This window comes from Sus scrofa, chromosome 7, assembly GCF_054392235.1.
Source record: "Sus scrofa isolate SSC_HxYL_T2T_F1_AM1 chromosome 7, Sscrofa_HxYL_maternal_Yorkshire_Landrace_v2.0, whole genome shotgun sequence".
NCBI lineage: Eukaryota > Metazoa > Chordata > Mammalia > Artiodactyla > Suidae > Sus > Sus scrofa.
In genome coordinates, this window is record NC_139389.1 from 25,225,002 (window position 1) to 25,250,235 (window position 25,234).

Sequence of the window (25,234 nt, forward strand, 5' to 3'; positions counted from 1 at the left end):
ACTGTTTTCTATTTTTACTAATCTTTTGGCTGCACCCTTGGCATGTGTAAGTTCTCAGGCTGGGGATAGACACCACGCTGCAGTTGTGACCTGTGCCAGTGCTGTAGCAATGCCAGATGCTTAAGCTGCTACACCACATTAGAACTTCCTGTTGTATTATTTTGTAGATCAAGTCCAATCGATAAAATTCTTCTACAAAGTTATCTATTTATGAACATTTATTCTTCAGTATAAACTTTAGAATCAGGTTGTTGAATTCGTCACAAATTCTCTTGGAATTTCTTTAAAGTATATTAAATTCATTTTGGTGTATATTTAGATTACAATTTTATAATGCTTAATATCATCTATACGTGTGATGTATTCATATTTCAATTCAGTTTTAATTTAAATCTGGATATAATTTTAAAATTTTTTGCACATTTTCATTTTTAAAAGTGAATTTGTTTTTATTCTCATTGTATCTTATATCCGATTAAATTTTCTATGTAATTCTTGCAGCTATAGATGAATGATTGATTTGTATATGTTGGTCTTGTATGAGGCAGCGTTACTTAAGATTCTAATTATGTTTCACTCTTTATGCTGTTCATTCTATACATTTTGACAAATGTATAATGTCATGTATCCACCATTACTGTATTGTACAGAATACTTGTTACTGCCCTAAAAATCCCCTATGCATGACGTCTTTATCTCTCCCTCTCTTCAAACCTTTGGCAACCTCTGATCTTTTTACTGGCTTCAGTTATTCCTTTCCCAGAATGCCATATTCTTGGAGTCATATAGCATGCAGCCCTTCCAACGCTGGCTTCTTTCATTTGACAATATTCCTTTAAGCTGCATTTTTGTCTTTTTTTACCTAGGAATCAACCTGAGCAAGAAGATGAAAGACTTATATGCTAAGAACTATAGAGTAATCAAGGAAATGAAAGAGTATTCAAAGAAATGGAAAGTTATTCCATGCTTCTGGGTTGGACAACTTAATATCTTAAAAATGGCCATACCACCCAAAGCAATCTACAGATTCAATGCAATCGCTATCAAATTACCCATGACATTTTTCACAGAACTAGACAAAACAATCCAAAAATTTATATGGAACCACAAAACACCCAGAATTGCCAAAGCAATCCTGAGGAACAAAAACCAAGCAGGAGGCATAACTCTCCCAGACTTCAGGCAATATTACAAAGCTGCCACAGTCATCAAGAGAGTGTGATACTGGTACCAAATCAGACATACAGACCAATGCAACAGAGTAGAGGACCCAGAAATAAACCCACACAGCTTTGGCCAATTAATCTTTGACAAAGGAGGCAAGAATATAAAATGGGAAAAAGACAGTGTTTTCAGCAACTGGTGCTGGGAAACCTGGACAGCTGCATGCAAAGCAATGAAACTAGAACACACCCTCACACCATGCACAAAAATAAGCTCCAAATGACAGAAAGACTTAAATATAAGACAAGACACCATCAGACTCCTAGAAGAGAACATAGGCAAAATGTTATCTGACCTCAACATCATGAATATTTTCTCAGGTCAGTCTCCCAAAGCAACAGAAGTAAAAGCAAAAATAAACCAATGGGACCTAATCAAACTGACAAGCTTTTGCACAGCAAAGGAAACCAAAAGAAAACAAAAAGACAGCTTACAGAATGGGAGAAAATAGTTTCAAATGATGCACCTGACAAGGCCTTAATCTCTAAAATATACAAACAACTTATATAACTCAAGAGCAAAAGCACAACAACCCAATTTAAAAATGGGCATAAAACCTGAATATACATTTTTCCAAAGAAGATATGCAGATGGCCAACAAGCACATGAAAAAATGTTCAGGAGTTCCCATCGTGGCGCAGTTGTTAACGAATCCGACTAGGAACCATGAGGTTGCAGGTTCGGTTCCTGCCCTTGCTCAGTGGGTTAACGATCCAGCGTTGCCTTGAGCTGTGGTGTAGGTTGCAGACGCAGCTCGGATCCCACGTTGCTGTGGCTCTGGCATAGGCCGGTGGCTACAGCTCCGATTCGACCCCTAGCCTGGGAACTTCCATATGCCATGGGAGCGGCCCAAGAAGTAGCAACAACAACAACAAAAAGACAAAAGACAAAAAAAAAAAAAAAAAAGAGAAAAAATGTTCAACATCACTGATTATTAGAGAGATGCAAATCACTGGTACTGTGCGGTACCATCTCACACCTGTCAAAATGACCATCGTTAATAAGTCCATAAACAACAAATGCTGGAGGGGGTGTGGAGAAAGGGAACCCTCCTGCACTGTTGGAGGGAATATAAATTGGTTTAACCAAAATGGAAAGCAGCATGGAGGTACTTCAGAAAACTAAGTACAGAACTACCTTATGTCCCAGCCATCTGACTTTTGTTCAACTTTCCTTGAACAAAACCTTTCATGAAAAAGACACATGCACCCATATGTTCATTGCAGCACTATTCACAGTAGCCAAGACATGGAAGCAACCTAAATGTCCACCCACAGATGCTTGGATTAAGAAAACGTGGTATATATACACAATGGAATACATTTCAGCCATAAAGAAGATCAAAACAATGCCATTTGTAGCAACATGGATGGAACAGGAGACTCTCATACTAGGTGAAGTAAGTCAGAAAGAGAAAGACAAATACCATATGACATCACATATCTGGAATCTAATATACAGCACAAACGAACCTTTCCACAGAAAATAAACTAATGGATTTGGAGAAAAAACTTGTGGTTGCCAAGGGGGAGGGGGAGGGAATGGGATGGACTGGGAATCTGGGGTTAATAGATGCAAACTATTGCCTTTGGAATGAAAAGCAATGAGATCCTGTTGTATAGCACTGTGAACTATATCTAGTCACTTATGATGGAGCATGATGGAGGATAATGTGAGAAAAGGAGTGTGTAAATATACATATTTGTGTGACTGAGTCACTTTGCTGTACAGTAGAAAATTGACAGAACACTGTAAACTATAATGGAAAAATAAAAATCATTAAAATAAAAAAATTTGGCCTTTATCAGTAAAGCTGCTATAAACATCCATGTGCAGGTTTTTGTATGAATGGAAGTTTTCAACTCATTCGGGTAAATCTACAAGGTTTTAAAAATATAGATAAAAATGTACTCTTCATTTTTAGAATTTTTGCCTCTTGCTTTCCTCTTCTTTTATCTACTGTTTAGTTTCTATTTAATTATATTGGCTGAGAACTTCAATTATAGTAGCAGAAATGTGATAGTGGAAAACATTTATTTTTCTTTCAAATCTTGAAGGGGTATTTCTAAAGTTCCTCACAGCACATGACATTGGCTGTAGTTTTGATAGACAACATTTTAGTAAGTTTTACAGATGTCTTTTATTAAATTTATTTGTGTTCCTCATATTACTAGTGTCCTGAGAGTTATTATCATAAAAATAATTGAAATTTATCAAACATTTTCATTCATCTGTTGTTACAGTCATATAGATTTTGTAGTCTACAAATCTGTGGAATAGTCAAGTGGAAATAAATAACATTGCCAGGACATTTTGATTACTCAAGCTACAACAGAATTGCACAGAAACAGGAGTTCCCATCGTGGCGCAGTGGTTAATGAATCCAACTAGGAACCATGAGGTTGCAGGTTCGGTCCCTGCCCTTGCTCAGTGGGTTAACGATCTGGCGTTGCCGTGAGCTGTGATGTAGGTTGCAGACGTGGCTCGGATCCTGCGTTGCTGTGGCTCTGGCGTAGGCCGGCGGCTACAGCTCCAATTCGACCCCTAGCCTGGGAACCTCCATATGCCGCAGGAGTGGCCCTAGAAATGGCAAAAAGACCAAAAAAAAAAAAAAAAAAAAAAAAGAATTGCATAGAAACAAAAGTGAAAGCACAGTAGATATTAGAAAATATCAGAAAAAATGCAGCATGGATAAATATTATGAGATAAATCAGTAGTTAGATTAGTCATTATCCAAGATTCTTCTGATCTACTCAAGTGATCTTTGTCATTAGACATTTAAAGGGGGCATTCATCTTGGCTGTCCCACTCATAATGTGATACTGTTTTGGGTTTAATATTCCAGCCAGAAGACCTATTCAAAGGCCTCCAATGGGCCGTCTCTAGTATTATAACTCATTTTCTACTGACCAAGGACACGATGAAGGAGCTTTTTTTTTCCCATGATGAAGGAAAAAGGAATTCAATCCCAATTTTACACCTAATTGCTGGGGAATGACTATTGCATGTGTCTGCAGTACTAGGTGATACACTGTAAATAAGGATTTAACCTGACTCCATTTATTACTCGATCTCCTTATGCCCACTCTAACAGGTGGGCCATGAGGATGCTTTGGTTCTTGGCATGTTGATACCAACTCAGATCAAGTGTCGAATAGTCCTTGAAATATTGTGGTATTTTTCTTTTCTCAGTGTACACTTAAAGGGAGCATAAATGGAGTAGTTCCTTTTGCAGAAGAACAGGGGTATCTTTTCAGTAAATATTTGCCATGGTGTTGCAGGCCACTTCTTCTCCAAGGCCGTGACTATGTTTTCAGGCACTGAGGTCAAGAAACGGCACAGGTAATTGTGACCTCTTGCTGGGGAAGATCACTCAGTGTCCTGCTTCTCCACTCTTGCCTTTTAACTGTAGAGTTTAAGCAGTATCCTTGTTGACTGTCCTTTAATTTTGCCCCTAGAGATAGTATATTGTCTTAACCATCTCCAAAACTCTCTGTGGGTCAAGGCTTCTTGGCTGTCCCTCTGACCTCACTGTTGGTTATGGAAATTTTAACTGTCTCATTTCTGGTGGTTCAGTTCTTCTATTTGTCTTCTATTGCTTAAGATCCCTTTTCCCCATCACTCTTAATGATCCAAGTCTGTAATTATCTTTCCAATCATCATCTCCAGTCTACAGTGGAGAGTCACCACTGAACTTCTTGGTAATTCTGGTACTCTTAAACCAGAACATTCCTGTTGACCTTGGCAAATGTCATATCTCTTCTATGCTCTCGTGGTACTTAAGATTCCAGTGTATTTTTTCACCTCACAGGATATGTTCACTCCATTTTCCTGAATCTCTTTTATCCTTCTCCTACTGTCTGCAAAGGCAATTCAGGCATTTCCACGCTCATCATCATGGACTCGTCTAAGTTTCTAAGGGCCACATCCCTTGAGTCCTTGCCTAAGAATCCAATGTCCTCGAGGTAAGGGATTCTAACATAACATCCAATTTTATGTCCCAGTCTCCTAAGCACTCTCAAAATCAAGTTCCAATGTTACTCCTGCTGGTATGTGCTAGCTGATACATATAAGTTTGCATTTATTCTGTTTCTTCCCTTAACAGACTCAGGACATTGCAAGTTAGTCTATGTGGAAATTAACTCTAGGAATTAGCCTGGAATCTGGTATTGGCATCCACAGTTATCTAATATGGAAGACAGAAAGGATATTTATTATATACAAATTACCCTTTTTCTTGAAGTTTTAAAATTTATTCTTTTATTTAGGTACTAGAGAAGGTAAAGATATCTTATTTGACATTACTTGTGTGATTTTTTTCATTATTTTCTTTCTTGTTTCATTCCATTTTTCTTACATGGTTTATCAGGTTCTTTGTGTACAGTTAATATCACATGGGAATATGCATAAATTAGAATGCAGGAGTCCAAACATCCTGGTTCTTTTTTCTTCCTCTATGAACAATAACCTTTAACAAGTCAATTTTTACCTAGTTTTTTTTTCTACAGAACTGTAAAATAAAAGTACTAATTTAGAGTCTTGAAATAAGGTTAGAATAAGAAAACCAAACAAAAAAATAGAAAAAATTCTGTAAGTCAACTCTTTCCATGACCAGAAGCTGAGAAAAAAAATAAACCACAAATAGTATAGAAGATATTCTTGAAATGTTATTTAATCCTGTCTTCGCTTTTAATAACATTTTACAATAATCCTTGACAGCTGGACCACTGGATTTCTAAAACGTCTCTGAAAACGATGGTTCCAGAACTCTTTAGATGAACCACTGGTTATATTATTTCTGTAAATTAATTAATTAATTACTTTAAAATAATGATTCTGTTAATTTATGATTACAATGTCATTTTCCTTAATTACTTTTTTTCCTCCTCACTTGGATCACATGAAGTCATGAGGTATGTCTTAAAAATTCCCATTAAAGATATAGGTCAATGTTAATTTTTTTAATTGAGTAATTATGGTCCTAAATTAAAATCCTTAAAAATATTACTAAAATTACCAACTTGGAAGGATCATACAAATAAACAGATTTAAAAATTATCCATCATACACTTCATGGGAAACATAGGCATATATTTCTATGTGTAAATTTAGAAATGAACACTTTAGAATATATAACAAATCAGTTTATTCACCTGACACCTCACAAACAAATTCAGTATTAGAGTTCCATGGCTGGTGTTTCATTTGTTCAACTTCCCTTTCTACTACCTAAGAACGCATTATTTAATACAACTTGACTAGACTTACCCATTTATTTTTTTATCCAGTACCCTCTGTTATATACATGGCAAATGATTTGAGAAGCAGTATAATTTCACATATCAACTTTTTCATTGCCTTTTTTTATGCCTCAGAAGACTTCTCTAGACTCCTTCAAGCCAGAGCCTCCTTCTGATCACCCTCCTTAAGGCTCCTTTTACTTGCTTGTTCCTCAAAGTATAGATGAGTGGATTTAGTACAGGAGTGACCACACTGTACATAATGGCAATGATCCTGTCCTGGTCCATGGAGCTACCTGAGGTAGGACGAATATACGTGAAAACAACGGGAGCAAAGAAAAGAACAACTACCATGAAGTGGGAGGCACAAGTGGACAGTGCTTTATGAAGCATGCTGCAGGAATGGGTCTTGAAGGAAAGATGGGTGATAATGTAGCCATAGGAGAGAAGTGTTAGAAAGAATGGACCCATGGCAATGGTCCCTGTGACAGTGTTGAGCAGCCACTGGTTAAGCTCAATGTTCCCACAGGCTAACTCCAGCAAAGGCTTAATATCACAGAAGAAGTGATGGATGTGGTTGGAACCACAGAAGTTTAAGTGAGAGGTCATTACGGAGTGCAGAAGGGCATAGAGAAAACCGATGATCCAGACAGTGACAGCCATTTGAGTACAGACCCGAGGATTCATGATAAGAGTGTAACGAAGTGGTTTGCAGATAGCCACGAAGCGGTCAAAAGCCATCATGGCCAACAACAGGGCCTCTGTGCTGCCGAGGAAGTGGAAGAAGTGAAGCTGGCTTATGCATCCCCAGAAAGAAATTGCTTTGTGTGAGGAGAGGAAGTTCCCCAGCATCTTTGGCAGTGTCACTGTGGAGTAGCAGATATCTAGACAGGACAGGTTTCCCAGGAAGAAATACATAGGAGAATGGAGTCTTGGCTCAGAGATGACAACCATCAGGATGGCTCCATTCCCAGCCATGATGACCAAGTAAATTGTGAGGAAAAGCACGAAGAGCAAAGGCTGCAGTTCTTGGATGTCTGTCACTCCAAGGAGAAGAAATTCAGTGACTGATGTTTGATTGGGCATCACTTAAAAGACAAAATAATATGTGGAATACTGTCCATATTGAGAACCAGTCCTTCCATCCCAGGATTTCTTTCCAAGACAAAATGTTTTCAATAATAGTAGTACTGTTCTGGATAATCCCAACCTCAGAAGTGGTATAGCATTTGGGCCATTAGACTGTTGAATGTTGAAGATATATATCACTAATGGAGTGTAAGAACTCTAACAGGAGGTAGCTTTTTAGGTATTCCACTGAATTGCTATCTCTAGACCTAATAAGCCATCTAAGGATTTTAACTTTAGAAAATTAGACAGGGATGAACCCATTACAACTATAAAGTCCTTAAAAAAAAAGCATATACTCTTTAAAACAGTAGTAATAACGTTTCCTCCTCTTATCTTAGAATGTAACTGGAGCTAGTGGTGTTCTCATTCTGCTTCTCTTACTGACCCACACTCCTTACTAGGGTAAGAAATAAAATCACTTTATCATACATTAGCCTGGGTATATTTGATGAAGAGCTATATGTGATGATGAGCTTAGTTTTTGCCCATGCTCTGAGCCTTATGTTTTTTCAAAATAGGAACTCTAAATGACTACTTTGATGTCAAATATTATTGTGCTTCTATTCTATAGTTGCCATGGGACTCCTTTCTTTTCCTAGATTGCCGAATCCCTGGGTAAGAAAAAATTTCTTCCTCAGATGGGCTCAACATTTCCTTATTTTGCCTTATAATGGCTTCTCTTTGAGAGATGTATGGCTTCTTCAGTACCCTTAAAATGATCTTACTTATGATTTGTTTCCTAAGTTCTGTTTTTATTTTGCCTTCAATAAACTGGCACTTTAAATATTAAGGAATATTCTACCTCAAGGGAAATTCACCTTGACTTTTAGCTCCATGAATGTGTCGCTGGCAGTTAGGCTGTCTTTTATGATCCCATAAGTCTATCTGCTTATATCAGCTCTCTCCGAAGTTGTCCCAAATGTCTGTCTTCTTTTATTTGAAAATTGTGTTCTCTCTTTTGACCTTTCTATCAAATAAAATTCTTGCTTTCTACTAAAGGAATGCATTAATTTTCATCTCATTTGCAAAACTGAAATGAGTCTTTTCTTCAGTGAATGCTAAGACTCTTTAGTAATTAATTGCAAGTTAGTCAAGTTTGATATTTGACTAAATTTTCATTATTTATTAAAATGTAAGAAAGGGAGTTCCCATCATGGAACAGAGGAAACAAATCTGACTAGGAACTATGAGGTTGCAGGTTTGATCCCAAGCCTCACTCAGTGGGTTAAGGATCCCCAGTGTTGCCGTGAGCTGTGGTAAGTCACAGACGCGGTTCGGATCTGGTGTTGCTGTGGCTCTGGTGTAGGCCAGTGACTACAGCTCCCATTAGACCCCTAGCCTGGGAACCTTCATATACTGTGGCTGCAGCCCTCAAAAAGACAAAATACCAAAAAAAAAAAAAAAAAGTAAGAAAGCTTTTGAATCTTTTTTCATTATTTGCAAGATACCTGGCTTTTTTTTTTTTCTTTTTTCAGGTACTTTGACAAAAGCAGACATAAGTACATGCAATAGCATCCTATTTGTTCCTTTTATTTGCCTATGCAATGAATTAGCTCTTTTGTATTGGAAGGGAAGTAGCAAGAGTATGTGGGAAACTTACAGATGTGATAGGGACTGAGGAAAGAATAACAACTATAAGCAAATTTGAACAGAGATGCTGATGTTATAGAGCTTCCTATAAAGAAGGAATAATTCAATTTTGAGAAATCACTGAGGGCAGAGGAAAAAAATTTGATGTGACTTGAGTAAAAAAAGTGAATGAACTGGGAACGCTTTGAAAGAAACTGTGGGATTTGAGGCTTTATAGATGGAAGAAATTTTGAGAAAATTATCTAACCTCTACTACACCCCCATAAAGGGCTGTTTCAAATAATTCAGGGTAGCTTTTTTGGATAGTCATGTATATTTTGTGTATTTAAATAAATTTACCACTATCATTTAAAACAAAAATGATATGCCAAATATCGTTTTGGTTTTCTGACCCACAAAACAATATCAAAAACTTATTTGGAGTAAAACAAAACAAAACACACATACACGCAAACCTTTCTTAACTTTTAAAGAAAGTCAGCAATCAGATTCCTCTATCCCAAATGTTTCTTTTGATGAAATATCAATATTTAGACATTAAAGACTCACTCTGAAGAACATCTAGAGAAGCAAGCATGTTGAATGAGGAGTGTGATGTAGCAATAAAAATGTGGGAGGTAAAGTGCTTTCATAATCCACAAATGAAATGAGCAGTCTATTGTAAGATAGGAAATCAACTCGAACTTGGCATTTAATTTTAATCCTGGCAAACAGACAGATCAGTCACTAACAGAAAGAAAAATATGGGCGATCTCCCAGCCTGTATTCTATTTTATTTTCTTACCTGATTGAGTGTTCAGACATAGGTAGTAAGAACGCTTTTCAGGTTGACACTCCTAGTGATTATAAACAGTAGAAAAAAATTTGAAAATTTGAAAGTGGAATTCATGTTGGGATTGCAGTATAAGGTCTTTATTTACAAAAGTCTTTTCCTCCCTTTCTGAAAATTTGCCTGCCTTTTTATACTTCACCTACCCCTGGACAAAAAAACCAAAAAAATCTTGAGGGAGAGTGTCTCTGGGGTGCTGAGAATTGTTGTAAGAAGAAGCAATGTTTTGTTTTCACACATACAACATGATGAGGTAGACTTGGGGAATTCCTATGGAGTTTGATTTTACTTTTTCATTTTTTTCTGTTTTCTGTCTTTACTGTCTTTGGCCCTGCTTTCAGAACCATGCATAGCAACAGTGTTTTGCTTGCCTAATTTTACTGTCTATTCAAATGTCTTTTCATTTCCTAGGATAGAGGTATAAGTTCACTTTCTCATCTTGGAAATTACATTGGAAAATACCCTTTTATGCAATGTATATGGTGGAAAGAAAATTGCTAATAACTAATGAATGGGAGTTATATCGGCATCACCACAGAATGAGACATTCTTTTTGTCCCTCCCTTTCAATCTATAACCAGCAAAACATCCACCACTCAACAAAGGTGCCTCTGCCAAACACACCAGGAGGTCAGAGAATTCCACACATCTGTACATATAAAAGAGGGTGAACTGGAACACACAGAGGAGACAGAACTGAGCAGAGGTGTTGCCCACAATCTCCCTCTTCCCCACTGGCTCAATTTTGTCTCCACTGTATGTTCCAGTCCACTCTGCTTTAGCTCTGCACTCTAGTAAGCCTGCAGATGTTAAGCTAGCCTTGCAGCCAGTGAGGCCAGGTCATGGTCTCACACATTAACACATTCATAGTAGGTGTGGCCTAACCTCTCAGCCACTGGGGCCAGGGCCATCCTCACCCACTAGAGTGTTTACAGAAGTCCTGATTGGGTCTCTCAGCCAGCCAGCCTGAGGCCCAGTGCCATCCACTAGAGCATCCACAGCAATCATGGCCTGACCAGAACATGAGGGTGCATGCAGCCTACATAGGAATAAACCTGGAGGCTTTTCTCCTAGGACCAAAAACAAGACAGGGGAGCCCATTCTCACCACTTCTGTTTAACATAGTGCTGGAAGTCATAGCCAGAAGAATTAGGCAAGTAAAGAAATAAAAGTTATCCAAATCAGAAAAAAGAAGTTAAGTTTCTTTATAGATGACATGACCTTATATATAGAAAACTCTAAAGACTCGATTAAAACCTGTTGAAACCAATAAACAAATTCAGGAAAGTTTCAGGATATAGTAGCAACCTATAAAAATCAGTTGCATTTATATATACTAATAACAAACTACCTGAAAAATAAATTAAGAAAACAATTCCCAGAGTTCCCATCATGGCTCAGTGGAAACGAATCTGATTAGTGTCCATGAGGATGTGCATTTGATCCCTGGCCTTGATTGGTGGGTTAAGGATCTGCTGTTGCCACGAGCTGTGGTGAAGGTTGCAGCTGTGCCTCGGATCTGGCATGTTGCTGTGGCTCTGGCATAGGCTGTTAGCTACAGCTCTGATTCAACCTCTGGCCTGGGAATCTCCATATGCCATGGGTGAGGCCCTCAAAAGACAAAAAAAAAAAAAAAAAAAAAAAAAAAAAAGAAAAGAAAGAAGGAAAACAATTCCCTTTTGCATAGCAAAATAAAGAATCAGTAAAATGAAAAGGGAACCTGAGGAATGGGAGGAAATATCTGCCAGCTGCCAGGACCCTGTCCTGAGTTGTTTCGTACCTAGTCCAAACAAGTGGTTGGGGTATGAGCTAATGGTCTCTGGAGTGTGAGACCCCATAAAAAAGCAGTTGCAGTATGTGCAGTGTGAATAGTGGGGTTCCGTAGGCCAAGTGGCTGAGGTGAGAGTTTTTAGCCATGACTTGAAAATTGGGTCAAGACAGCACATATTCATTATAGCACTTGCTCTTTTCCTCTTTGTTTTTCTTGACCTCCTTTTCCACTCCACTGGAGCCCTAGTGCCGTCTTGGACCATGAAGACAAAGAACGTGCTGTGTGAATTTGTAGTTAATTACTGGAAAGAGCACCGATGCCCTACAACCTTGTGAAACAGAGAAGGTTGCTGAACTCAGCATAGACTGCTATCTCCAGAATCTCTTAAAAGAAAAATACACTTCTGTCTTACCTAAAATTACTTTTAATTCAGGTCTGTTACACTTGAAACAACCTGATATAACCACCATTTTAACAGCAAATTGAATTAAGGGTAAGACACAAATATTGTACATTGAAAATTATGTTTTTCTTAGATAAATTTAAAGTTTCTAGCCTCTTCTTTAAATTAAATTTGTTGGTTTTGGTTCATTATTATTTTACAGTTAAAGATCAGAGAGTAAAAGCAGAGTAAATTCATTTCCAAGATAAGTGTGTCACTTGGAAGTCAGTTTTGTTGTCTATATGGCTTTTGTCCTAGCCTGCAAGTTTTAGTTATCTTTATTTCTCTTTTTCATATCCTGAATTTTGGCATTAACAAAAATTTGGTTTTTGGCTCTTTGCTTTTATATTTCATGCTATGTAGTCTTCTTTAGTTCTGTCAATCAAATACTACTTTCATTCCAAATAAAATGCATGTGTGGAGGATAATGTGAGAAAATGTGTGTGTGTGTATGTGTGTGTCTGGGTCACTTTGCTGCACAGCAGAAATTGACGACATTGTAAATCAACTTTTATAATAGAAAAAATAAAAATCTTTTTTTCTTTTTTTAAATTTTAAGTGATTTTTATTTTTTTTCCATCATAGCTGGTTTACAGTGTTCTGTCAGTTTTCTACTGTACAGCATGGTGACCCAGTCACACATACATATACCATTCTTTTTTCTCACATTATCATGCTCCATCATACTTCACTAGATATAGTTCCCAGTGCTATACAGCAAAAAATAAAAATCTTCAAAAAAAAACAAATAACATGTATTTGTAAAAAGATTACTTAACTCTTGAGTACCAGTTTAATATTAAAATATTCTTTGGCAGTTCTGCTTGAAAAATAATTATTAATAGAAATAGCTTGCATTTGTTCAGCACTCTTTCTATGATAATCACTGTACTCATGTCTTGCATGCTTCTTTTTTTTTTTTTTTTGCATTTTTGGACTGCAGGTGTGACATATGGAAGAATCTCTTAAAATAAAAATGCACTTCTGTCTTACCTAAAGTTATTAGGGGTTGAATCGGAGCTACAGCTGCTGGCCTATGTCTTAGCCACAGCAACACCAGATCCAAGCCACATCTGCAAACTATACCACAACTCAGGACAACTCCGGATCTTTACTCCACTGAGCAGGGCCAGGGATCGAACCCGCATCCTTCTGGATACTAGTCAGATTCATTACTACTGACCCACAGCAGGAACTGGCATATGCTTTTTTATTTTTTTGTTTTTTTTTCTTTTTTGTTATTATTATTTTTAAATAGTTATTTCCCCAATACAATTTTTTTTTCTTACTGTACAGCATGGTAACCCAGTTACACATACATGTACACATTCTATTTTTGCACATTATCATGCTCCATCATAAGTGACTAGACATAGTTCCCAGTGCTACACAGCAGGATCTCATTGCTAATCCATTCCAAAAGCAATAGGTTGCATCTATTAACCCCAAGCTCCCCCACCACCCCACTCCCTCCCCCCTGGCAACCACAAGTCTGTTCTCCAAGTCCATGATTTTCTTTTCTGTGGAAAGGTTCATTTTTTGCCATATATGAGATTCCAGATATAAGTGATAGCATATGGTATTTGTCTTTCTCTTTCTGACTTACTTCACTCAGGGTGAGAGTCTCTAGTTCCATCATGTTGTTGCAAATGGCATTATGTCGTTCTTCTTTTATGGCTGAGTAGTATTCCATTGTATGTATATACCATGTCTTCCTAATCTAATCGTCTGTCAATGGACATTTGGGTTGTTTCCATGTCTTGGCTATTGTGAATAGTGCTGCAATGAACATGCAGGTGCATATGTCTCTTTTAAGGAAAATTTTGTCCAGGTATATGCCCAAGAGTGGGATTGCTGGGTCATATGGTAGTTCTATGTATAGTTTTCTAAGGTACCTCCATAGTGGTTGTCCATAGTGGTTGTACCAGCTTACATTCCCACCAACAGTGCAGGAGGGTTCCCTTTTCTCCACACCCTCTCCAGCATTTGTTATTTGTGGACTTATTAATGATGGCCATTTCTGACAGGTGTGAGGTGGTATCTCATGGTAGTTTTGATTTGCATTTCTCTAATTTAATCTCAGTGCCCTGATAAAACCTCAAAGCTTGACTCATTCAAAATTCTTTTCGTAGCCAAAATAAAGTTTTTCTTTGGGCATCTTTTTTAGTCAATGTCTTTACTGTTCTTCGAACTTCTTCACCCAAGATTTAACCTTCAGTTCTTTTAAATTTTTCTTTTGGGAGTTCCCGTCGTGGCGCAGTGGTTAACGAATCCGACTAGGAACCATGAGGTTGCGGGTTCGGTCCCTGCCCTTGCTCAGTGGGTTAACGATCCGGCGTTGCCGTGAGCTGTGGTGTAGGTTGCAGACGCGGCTCGGATCCCGCGTTGCTGTGGCTCTGGCGTAGACCGATGGCTACAGCTCCGATTCGACCCCTAGCCTGGGAATCTCCATATGCCGCGGAAGCGGCCCAATAAATAGCAAAAAAGACAGAATAAATAAATAAATAAATTTTTCTTTTGCCTATGGCTAAAAAATAAATATGACCCCAAAACTTATCTATTTTTTTTCTTCACAATGATTTTGATTTTTATCCTTTCCTTTCCTTTTCAATATCATCCCTTCTCTCCCATTAAGTTTCCTAGCTTCATGACAATATCTTTATTTATTTTTAATTATAGTTGATTTTCAATGCTGTGCCAGTTTCTGCTGTACAGCAAAGTGACCCAGTCATGCATATATATATTCTTTTGCTCATATTATCTTCCATCATGGTCTATTCCAAGAGATTGGATATAGTTCCTTGTGCAATATAGTAGCTCATTGCTTATACATTCTAAATGTAATAGTTTGCATCTACTAACCTCTGATGCCCATTGCTTAGAAAATAAACCATAACCTAACCTTAAATCTTATCATCCATGATCTGTATTCATGCAAAGATTAATGAGTATTTACCAGCTAAAGTGAGGATGATATTTCTAATTTGGAGATGAGATACCTGAGTGAGAGTGAAGAGTCCTGGACTTTCATTCCTTGTGACCCTGGAAATGTTCAAAACTTAGGGGGACCTCAGTTTGTTTTCATTGGCAGTTGGATGGTGGTACCAAATTAACATGAATGGAACTGGAATGTCTGAAGACTTAAAGGTCTCTCAAGTCAGTCTCCTTTTGGGGAGAGATCTTATGAAGACTTTTCTATTTTAACAGAAAAGTTTTCCAGAGACTTTTCTGTTTTAACTCCCGAAAGGAGCACGTTCTGCTTCTCTAATTCTCAGAACATTGGCACTCCATTAGGGATGCCTGGGCTCTCATTAAGTATTCCTAATGGTGTAGAAACTCCAGGGGAAATGACTCTGCCATTCGGAGTCCATAAAAGCAGCTCACCGCAGGCTCTGGGAATTTGAATTTCGGCATGTTCTCTTTGCTACCACAGGCAAGTATTTCCTTCCTTCCTTCCTTCCTTCCTTCCTTCCTTCCTTCCTTCCTTCCTTCCTTCCTTCCTTCCTTCTTTTTCTTTCTTTTTCTTTCTTTCTTTCTTTCTTTCTTTCTTTCTTTCTTTCTTTCTTTCTTTCTTTCTTTCTTTCTTTCCTTTTTTTTTGTTCTCTTCTTCCCATTCTTTCCTTCTTCTGAAGCTCCCCTACTTATTTTAGCTGGTCTCTTAAATTTATGGTTTTCTTAACAGTACTCTTTGGAAAATAGTAGAGAAGTAGTTGGGAAGAAAGGAAGTCAAAGATCTCATGGAGCTCTATTTAAGGGAGGCAATCAACATGTCCATCCTGCCTCTGGGTGTGTGTGGGGAGGCAGCCTAAATATATGTCAACTGTGTAGCTTCCTACCTCATGTAATTTTTTAGCTATAAGAAAGGTGTTTGGCTTTCCCAAGTGTTTGATTCACTTGTTCTCCCAATAATTTGAATTCTTTTAATGAGACAATCCTTTAGTCCATGACAGTGAAAAGATAAAAATCCTACTAGATGATAAAACATATCAGCATGATTTGGTATAAATGCCTGTTGTCAAATCCATATTATGTGAGAAATAGAAATGAGATGGATTTGTTTAGTCCAGAGTCAAAGTTTCATGTAGTAAAATCTTTCATGTAGAAGAGAGAGCAAACTTTACCTGTTACTTTGGAGGCTAAATATGTCAAATAACAATGATTATGTCTACCATTTCCTGTTATTTTATGACTACAAGCTATATTAAATACCAAATGCATTACTTCATTTAGTGCTCACAATTTTCAAATGAGAAAGATATTTTTATTTTCACTTAGGGAGGAAGAGTTTTATATCTTGTTGGTGGTCACACAGCTAGTAAGTGGGTGGAAAAGCTGAATTTTTTAGTATTCATGCAGCTAGTAGGTGAACTTAACCATCCTCCCAGTTATAAAAATTACAGCACAATAACCAAGCATTTTTCTAATGCTTAGATTTGTTTAAAGATAGAACAGTCTCTCTTTACAGCTTTTGATATCTCCCATCAACACAGTGTTTGATCTTTAGCTGGATTATCACCTAGCAAACAACTGTACAGGGTATTTCAGTGGCTAGACTGGATGACTTTTAAAGGATTCTTCCAACTTGGAGCTACAGATGCCCCATTCTGTACATTCCATAACAGATGGTTGAAGATATATTGTTGAATTTTATGCACCAAGCACCATGCCCTAGACTCAGTAATGCTTACTGATTATATTAACAGCTATGGTTAGCATGGACTTAGTTAGACTTCCGTGTGGGAGAGAGAGCTGGATTTTGGTAGTACAGCAGATGAAAGCTTAGAGAACAGGATTTCTCAAGATTTCGCCTTCTTTATGATTTTTCCGTTGACATGTATGATGTTTTCAGTTCTAGAGAATTCTTTGATTAATGGAAGCACTCTATTGTAGAGTTTTTCCTTTGTTTATTCATTTAAACACTATGAAAATACCCATTCAGGGTCAAATAACACTGAACAAACCGCTCTTCAAAATGGAAATTTTCCAAAGTGAGAGTTTCTTATTTGTATATGGGACAAAGCAGTCAGATGATGCACAAGAAAGTTTTTTGTGTAAATGAATTCAGATTAAATCCCTCATTTTAATATTGATAGAAATTCTTAAAGCCAGTTTATATTTTTCCTTAGCTCTAGGCCTGAAATTTCGGGCTTACTATTTTCTTGTCTTCCATTCAATTCTCCACTGAGATGGAATTCAGCCAAGTGCTGCCCCCAGTAGACTAACTCATGAGGGATTTTCTTCATGGAAAGCATATTTTTTTCATGACACTCAAATGATTCATGGCTTCCAGGAAGTTAAGTAGAAATAAAATGATTTATATTGATTAAATGGATTTTTAACTATCCCACAATTTAAAAAAATAAGACTCTCAGTCTTAATTTCTATTCTTTACCTGGCCCATAGTATAAATTTCTATTTATCTAGTACTTTGTGGTGGAAGGGGGGTTGCTTTGTTTTGCTTTGAGTCAAAGATAGCATCACATAGTTTTATAAATACTGTTCTGGGTAGCCACTACGCTTTGATCAGAAGTGACATTCAAGATGAAACTTACTTTCCATTCTAGATATTGGGAAGAATACAGGCTGCAGAAGGCTGTTTGAGGCTAAAATGAGACAAAGTATTTGACATGTTTTACTCACCAAACCTGGGACATAAACGATGTCCCTTTTTCTATTCTTAGGTTTTCTCTTCACTGGGGAGTGGTTTCAACAACCAGTACAAGTGATAGCATTCTCATCTTCAAGTCTTAAAGCCATGGTTTATAAGAGTCTGTTCCAGGACTTGCTAGCTAGTCTCAGCTATTATTTGTTTTATGAATTTTATCAAAGTACATGGTAGCATATTCTGGTACCATATCGTTTTGTGCATTTTCTGTTCCACTTTCATTATCTTAAAATTAACATATTAAACTATAAAAAGCAGTCCCCAAGAGTGCAAGGAAGACTAGGAGGCGTCACAAGGAGAGATTCAAATAGCCCCACAAGTCTTAAACAAGTTGTCTGATGAATTTGTCACCAACCATCTCCAAGACACAACAAGGTGTGAGAGAAGGGCTTGCCACTATCCATCTACATAAATAGCCCTTAGACTGGAGTTCCCTGGTGGCCTAGCTGGTTAAGAATTCAATTGAACTGTGGCACGAGTTCAATCCCTGGCTCAGGAAGTTCTGTATGCCATGGGCGTGACAAAAAAAATAGCCCTTAGACTGCATATAAACTTAAAATATTTCATGTAAAGGTGCTGCCAATGTTCTGTAAGAGATGTAGCCTATAGGAAATATTTAAATGTGTGGGTTTTCAAAATGTGATGATGGTAACACACCACTGTGATGTCATGGATTCTAAATGCCCTAGTGTTTTTCCTCATGTGGATAATGGCTCTTTTCTCTATAAACCTATATTTTCTTGTTTTATAGATGATTGCTATTGTCACACGTGAATACTGCCATTTGTACTGCTTTTTTCTCAGTTCCCAAGAAAAAACATCATGGAAAGAGAAAACACAACTCTGTCTGAATTTATCATTTTAGGATTCTCTGACTTAAATGATTTGCAGTTTTTACTCTTTACCATATTTCTTATGATCTATCTCTGTACCTTGGGAGGAAATACCTTTATTATTTTGGTAACATTGGCTGATATACGACTAAATACCCCCATGTATTTTTTTCTGAGGAATTTGGCCTTTCTTGACATCTGTTATACCACCACCAACGTCCCGCAGATGATGGCGCATCTCCTATCAGAGAAGAAAAGCATTTCCTATGGGGGCTGTGTGACTCAGCTTTTTGCATTCCTTTTCTTTGTGGGAGTAGAGTGTCTTTTGCTGGCAGCAATGGCATATGATCGTTACATTGCGATCTGTAAGCCCTTAAGGTATTCAGTTATTATGAACAAGGCTCTGTATAGCCAGTTAGCAGCCTCATGCTGGGTTAGTGGTTTCCTCAATTCAGCAGTGCACACAGTACTGACCTTCCACCTGCCCTTCTGTGGCAACAACCAGATTAATTATTTCTTCTGTGACATCCCCCCGTTGTTGATTTTGTCTTGTGGGGACACTTCTGTCAATGAGTTGGTGTTACTCTTCATCGGGGTCTTCATTGGATGGGCTCCTTTTCTGGGTATCATCCTTTCCTACCTCTATATTATCTCTACCATCTTGAGGATCCGCTCCTCAGAGGGGAGACAAAAGGCCTTTTCCACCTGTGCCTCCCACCTGGTCATTGTCCTTCTCTATTATGGCAGTTCCATCTTCACATACGTACGGCCCATCTCATCTTACTCACTGACGAAAGACCGGCTGATCTCAGTACTGTACAGTGTTGTCACCCCCATGCTAAACCCCATAATTTACACTTTGAGGAATAAGGACATCAGAAAGGCTCTGAGAGCTGTGGTAGTAAAAGTTGTGGTCTTCAAATGCCATTTTCCTTGAAGTATAGTGTTCATTTTTCTATGATAAATATTAGAAAATTACCTGTCTTGCTGATGCAATCTGGTTTTGTTTGATCATTGTTGTTTTGCCAGCATTAACAGTTTCAATGATAAATGGGCAAAATGTTAACAGTAGATTAATCTGGGAAAAGGGTTATTGGATTTTTGGGGAACTCGTCTTATTCCTGAAACACTTCTCTGTGTTCTGTATCTTTGAAATTATTTCTAAATAAAAAGTTAAAAAGTTAATTTGAAGCTTATGAGCATACATGAAAATACGATGTGCTTGTCTCTACATGGTGCATGTTTTTTTGGTTTGTTTTTTAACATCCATGTCAAATATATTCTTCAGTTACTCTGCTGTTCTTTAATTTTGCTTTGTCATATGATAAACTATCTATTAACTTATGTTTCTGTTACTTTCAACATTTGCCTAAAGGTTTTCCTCCCTTGTCACTTTCCTTCATACATTTACTGTCCTTTCAAAATCGTGAGACTGTTTCCCCCCACAGAATTCAGAAATCCTTCTCCTTGTTTTCAAACACTGACAGTATATATATTTTTTCTATTGAGACTGCCAGAATAATGTTTAGGTTAGTCTACCTTAATTTAGATTCCCTAAAATGATCAGTTCTTTTCCATTTTGGACAGAATTGTAACAAATATTTGAAAGTCCACATTATGCCTGAGGAATATGGACTTCCACAGAAATGACCAAAGGTAAAATGAGTTATCTCAGTGTCAGCTCTGAAGACATTTCAGATTTTTCCAGTAAATAAATGCATAGAACAAATTCAGATACGTTTTTGTCTGGAAAAGGCCATGTCATAATCTCTGCACTCTCTGTTGTGTTCCTCACTTCTTTACATATGTGGCAAAGATCCATCTTTGAGGAGTCTTCTGTTTAACTTTCCTTCACAAGTCATGAAGCTTCCGTGCTTCTTAATTCACGCTTTTACAAAAACAGCCTTGAATACACAGGGAAATTCAGAGGGAGGAAAACATCTCAATTTTTCAAGAGATATAAAATATTCAGTTTGCATTCTATTCAAATTTAGAACAAGGAACACAAAGTGCATTTATAAAGAAAGATAAGTACATGGTATTTAATTCTATGCCCACTTTCAGGTTGAAAAAGTAGTGAAATTAATAAGACAAGGAGATTTTTTTGTGACCCAGTGGTAACAAACCCAACTAGTATCCAGGAGGAAGCGGGTTCAATGCCTGGCCTTACTTAGCAGGTTAAGGATCTGACATTGTGGTGAGCTGTGGTGCAGACTGAGGATGCGGTTCACATCCCATGTTGTTGTAGCTGTGGCTGTGGCCAGCAGCTCCAATTGGACCCCTAACCTGGGAACCTCTTATGCCAAGGGTGCCCTAAAACGCAAATAAAAATTAGACAAACAGGAATGGTAAAAGGTAAGAGGAAAAGAGTGTGAGGAGAGGAGAGAAAAAAGAAAGAAGAGGACAAGAGGGCAAGATAAATTCAAGACAGGAAAAAGGACCTGGCAGGAACAGTCCTATAGTTATCCAAAAAGAGAGATAAGGACAGAGGGGGAAAGGCTGACTGGATTGACACAGAAAACAGGAAATATATCATTTCTCTATGTTCAAAAAGGATATTTATTGTAGCAGCACAAATAATAACTTTAGATTCTTTGCAGTATTTCAACAGACCTCCTACATAAAAGGGTGTTTTACTTACTTCTGCCACAGGTCTCCATAAAACACTCAGTACTTCAATGTAAATTAAACAAATTTATTCCCACTGTTCATTCTCTCCTTCCCCCCCTCAAATCCTTCCCTTTTCTTTATCTGTAAAACCCAGTTTATAATTCATCATTTTTAGTTTTCACTATATTGCTTTAAGTGATATCACCCCCTTTTTTTTCCTGTATTTACTAAGTGTTAGGCTTTTCAAAGATAAGAGCTATAGGCCTTATCTTTCTTTCATATTCTCATCATTCCCTTTTTCTCATGACCAACAAAGGCTCTACTTCAAATTTATTATTAAAATAATTAATCTAGGAGTCCCTGCTGTGGCGCGGTGGCTTAATGATCTGGCTTGTCTCTGTGGAGGCACCAGTTTGATCCCTGGCCTGGTACAGTGGGTTAAGGATCAGGTGGTGCTGCAGCTGGTGGCATAGGTCACAGCTCTGACTCAGATTCCATCTCTGGCTCAGGAACTTCCATATGCTTCGGGCGAGGCCAAAAGAGACAGAAAAAAAAAAAGTAATCTAGTGGCTTCACTAGCACCCCAAAGAAAGGATAAAGTGACACTTACAGAAGAGAAATATGGGGAGAATAAGTCTTTGGAGAGAAAATCCCAAGACATTAATGCCCAAGATGCCACTGGGGAGGTTTATACAGCATTCAGTCTGTTCTCTGGCCTTAAGAGATGAATTCGCTGAGATTCAGTCTTACACCCAGGTATAAGCTGTTTGCAATAAAATGGGTGTAAGAAGTCTGAACAGCTAGAATTATCTCTCCATTCAAGGAGACAGTAAACACATCTGATCTCTGATTTTTGGATATCCTTTTTAAACCAAAAGTTTATTACAAACTATATAAAGACATGAGGGCAGGGCAAATTGGCTCAGAGTAAGAAAAAAGTGGGCTTAGATTAGAGGAAGAATTTTCTAAAGAAAAGGGGATAAGACATCCCAGGCGGGGAACTTCTTTGAATCCAGGCTGTGAAAATGACCAAGTGCAACAGCAGGCAGGCGTGTTAACTAGTAAAGCTTTGAATTTCTTAATCTATTTGTGTGCACATTTTTGCTTTTTTTTTTTTCTGGTTTTTGTTTGTTTGAATAGACTCTCATTGCAGTCAAGTATAGGTGTCTGTTTTAATTAATGTCTGAGTGCCTACGTCTGTTTTGTGGTGTGTGTGTGTGTAACAAAGAGATAGAGAAAATACAAAGAGAAGAAGAAAGTGAAGGAGAGAGAAAAAACTAGGTGAGTAATCTCTTAATGTATATCAAAATTGGTCATCATAAAAAGGCAAGCTCTAGTTCTAGTGTTTAACAGTATGTTAGTTTGCACCTAGCGTTGCATAATTACATAACTCTGCAGTAGTAGTATTTTTAGTGGAAGAGGGACGATGCTATTATCCAGGAAAAAATAATTTTCAAAACTGTACTGTGAAGTATTTACTTATGTAAATCCCCAAACCCTGATGTGTGCATTGGTCACAATGTCCTTCAACTAATGATTCTTGAGATTAATCCTCTTCCCTCCGTTATCAATAATTCCATTTAGAATATTTCTTCTATATCCGTATTCATGGAATGCAGCTCCTAGACTCTTTTTTTTTGTCTTCTTCCTAGACTTTTTTTTTTTTTTTTTGTCTTTTTAGGACCATACCCTTGGCATATGGATGTTCCCAGGTTAGGGGTTGAATAGGAGCTATAGCTGCCGGCCTACATCACAGCCACCGCAGCTCAGGATCTGAGCCGTGTCTGTGACCTACACCACAGCTCACAGCAATGCTGGATCCTTAACCCACTGAGCAAAGCTAGGTATTGAACCCATGTACTCATGGATACTAGTTGGGTTCGTTAACTGTTGAGCCAAGATGGGAACTCCTAGACTTTTGTATTCTTTCACCAATTCTATAATTACTTAAATTTTAAATACTCTTTATTGATGGTAATTGTAAGAATCACTGGTATCTCTGAAAGCAGTCTATGACAAAAATTAATTGCTAAAGCAACTGGCCCTTTATGGCTAAAAACTATCTATTTAATCACAAATGTTCATTGCTTCCTTTTGCTGTTGCCATGTCCTCTGGTAAAGTGGAGGAGTGTTTTGTGAATTTAGCATCACATTCAGGGGAATGTTGTGGATAGTTTGTGGGTTAGAGTGCTTAAAAAAAAGATGAGTCTAACCTCTTGAGGGTAGTTTTTGTAGTTGACAAACATTGAACAGGTAATCATTATTCATTAGTTAATTCATTAAAAATAACATAAAAAATATTCCAGATGCCATTTTAGCGCTGGGTTGCAGTAGTGAACAAAATAGACAATGGGTTTTGGTTTTTGTTTGTTTGTTTATTTATTTATTTATTTTTGAGACTGCATTTAGGTAAAAAAAAAAAAAAAAGATGACATGTATAACAAGGAGTCCCTTCGTAGTTCAGTGGTTTAAGAACCCAACTAGGATACACCAGGATGCAGGTTCAATCCCTGGCCTCACTCAGTGGGTTAAGGATCCAGCGTTGCTGTGAAGTGTGGTGTAGGTCACAGAGGAGGCTTGGATCCCACATTGCTGTGGCTGTGGTGTAGGCTGGCAGCTGCAGCTCCAATTCAACCCCTTGCCTGCGAACCTCCATATGCCACTAGTGTGGCCCTAAAAAAAAGGCAAAAAAAAAATGTGTAACAAAATCCAATATACCAGATTGTGTCGTTGATAACAACATAGCAAGAAAGTATAGCACAGGATGCCTTTTTTGTTTTTTGGTTTTTTTTGTTTTTGTTTTTGTTTTTTGTAATTTAACATAAGGCAATCAAATAAATCCACACTGTGGGAGTAGCTTTAGGGTAAAGATCTGGAAGAGATGCAGGAATCAGTCATGTAATTTATCAAGTGTAAGACTGCTTCATATAAGTGGCAAGATGGTGCACAGACCTTGAGATGAGAGTGTAATTAGTATATTCTAGGAAGAGCAGAGATCAGTGTGGCTGAGTAATCAAGGCGTAGGGTGGAAGTGGAAGCCTAAAGCATTAGGCTTGTATTTAACAGAATAATCCTGGATGCTGTCTTGAGAATAGTGTGGAAATAAGATCATTCCAATAATCCAAATGAGGAATGATGGTGGTTTGCACAAACAGAATCACATAGGAATTAGTAAGAAAGGGATTTGGGGAGTTCCCATCGTGGTGCAGTGGTTAACGAATCTGACTAGGAACCATGAGGTTGTGGGTTCGGTCCCCGCCCTTGCTCAGTGTGTTAAGGATCCGGCGTTGCCGTGAGCTGTGGTGTAGGTCGCAGACGCGGCTCAGATCTTGTGTTGCTGTGGCTCTGGTAGGCCGGTGGCTGCAGCTCCGATTAGACTCCTAGCCTGGGAACCTCCATATGCCACAGGAGCGGCCCAAGAAATAGCAAAAAGACAAAAAAAAAAAAGAAGAAAGGGATTTTGCACCTATATGCCTGAAACAGATTAGTGTGCAACTTTCCTTTCTGTGAAGTCCTGTTGCAGGTGTTGATATCAAGATTGTGCTAACCTTATAAAGGAAGTTGAGAAATATTCTCTTTTTCTTTGTTTAGAAGAATTTGTGTAAGTTACTGTTCTTTCTTAACTAATTGATAGACTTCACCGGTGAAATCTGGATTTGGTGTTTCCTTTTGGGGATGATTTTAAATAGCAGCTCTAATTTCTTATATAGCTATCAAACTATTCAAATTTTCTTTCCTTTACTGTCAGTTTTAGAAATTTATTTTGGCTTGAAGTAACTTGTAAATTTCATCTAAATTGTTAAATTAATTGGCATAAAGTTGTTCATAATAACCTTCTATCATTTTTAACATTGGTAACGTCTATAGTGATAAGACCTTTCAAATTGATAATTTGAGTT

At 37.7% G+C, this 25,234-nt stretch overlaps 2 protein-coding genes and 1 long non-coding RNA gene across 3 annotated transcripts in view; 2 read left to right on the forward strand and 1 right to left on the reverse strand.

Annotated features, from left to right (window-relative positions):
• LOC146401405 (uncharacterized) overlaps positions 1-2,139 on the forward strand; it is a 117,129-nt gene extending 114,990 nt beyond the window's left edge. The window contains exon 3 of the long non-coding RNA XR_014811481.1: positions 867-2,139. This is a non-coding gene — a long non-coding RNA (uncharacterized LOC146401405). The remainder of the gene's footprint in view (positions 1-866) is intronic.
• A 4,469-nt stretch (positions 2,140-6,608) lies between these two features.
• Positions 6,609-7,550, reverse strand: LOC100155349 (olfactory receptor 12D1-like). The gene has a single exon (XM_084970506.1). The coding sequence runs from the start codon at positions 7,548-7,550 to the stop codon at positions 6,609-6,611; it is 942 nt and encodes a 313-aa protein (XP_084826632.1).
• An 11,164-nt stretch (positions 7,551-18,714) lies between these two features.
• On the forward strand, positions 18,715-19,662 carry LOC100158167 (olfactory receptor 5V1-like). The gene has a single exon (XM_021081267.2). It carries the CDS (start codon positions 18,715-18,717, stop codon positions 19,660-19,662), a length of 948 nt encoding a protein of 315 aa, XP_020936926.1.
• Positions 19,663-25,234: the final 5,572 nt, after the last annotated feature.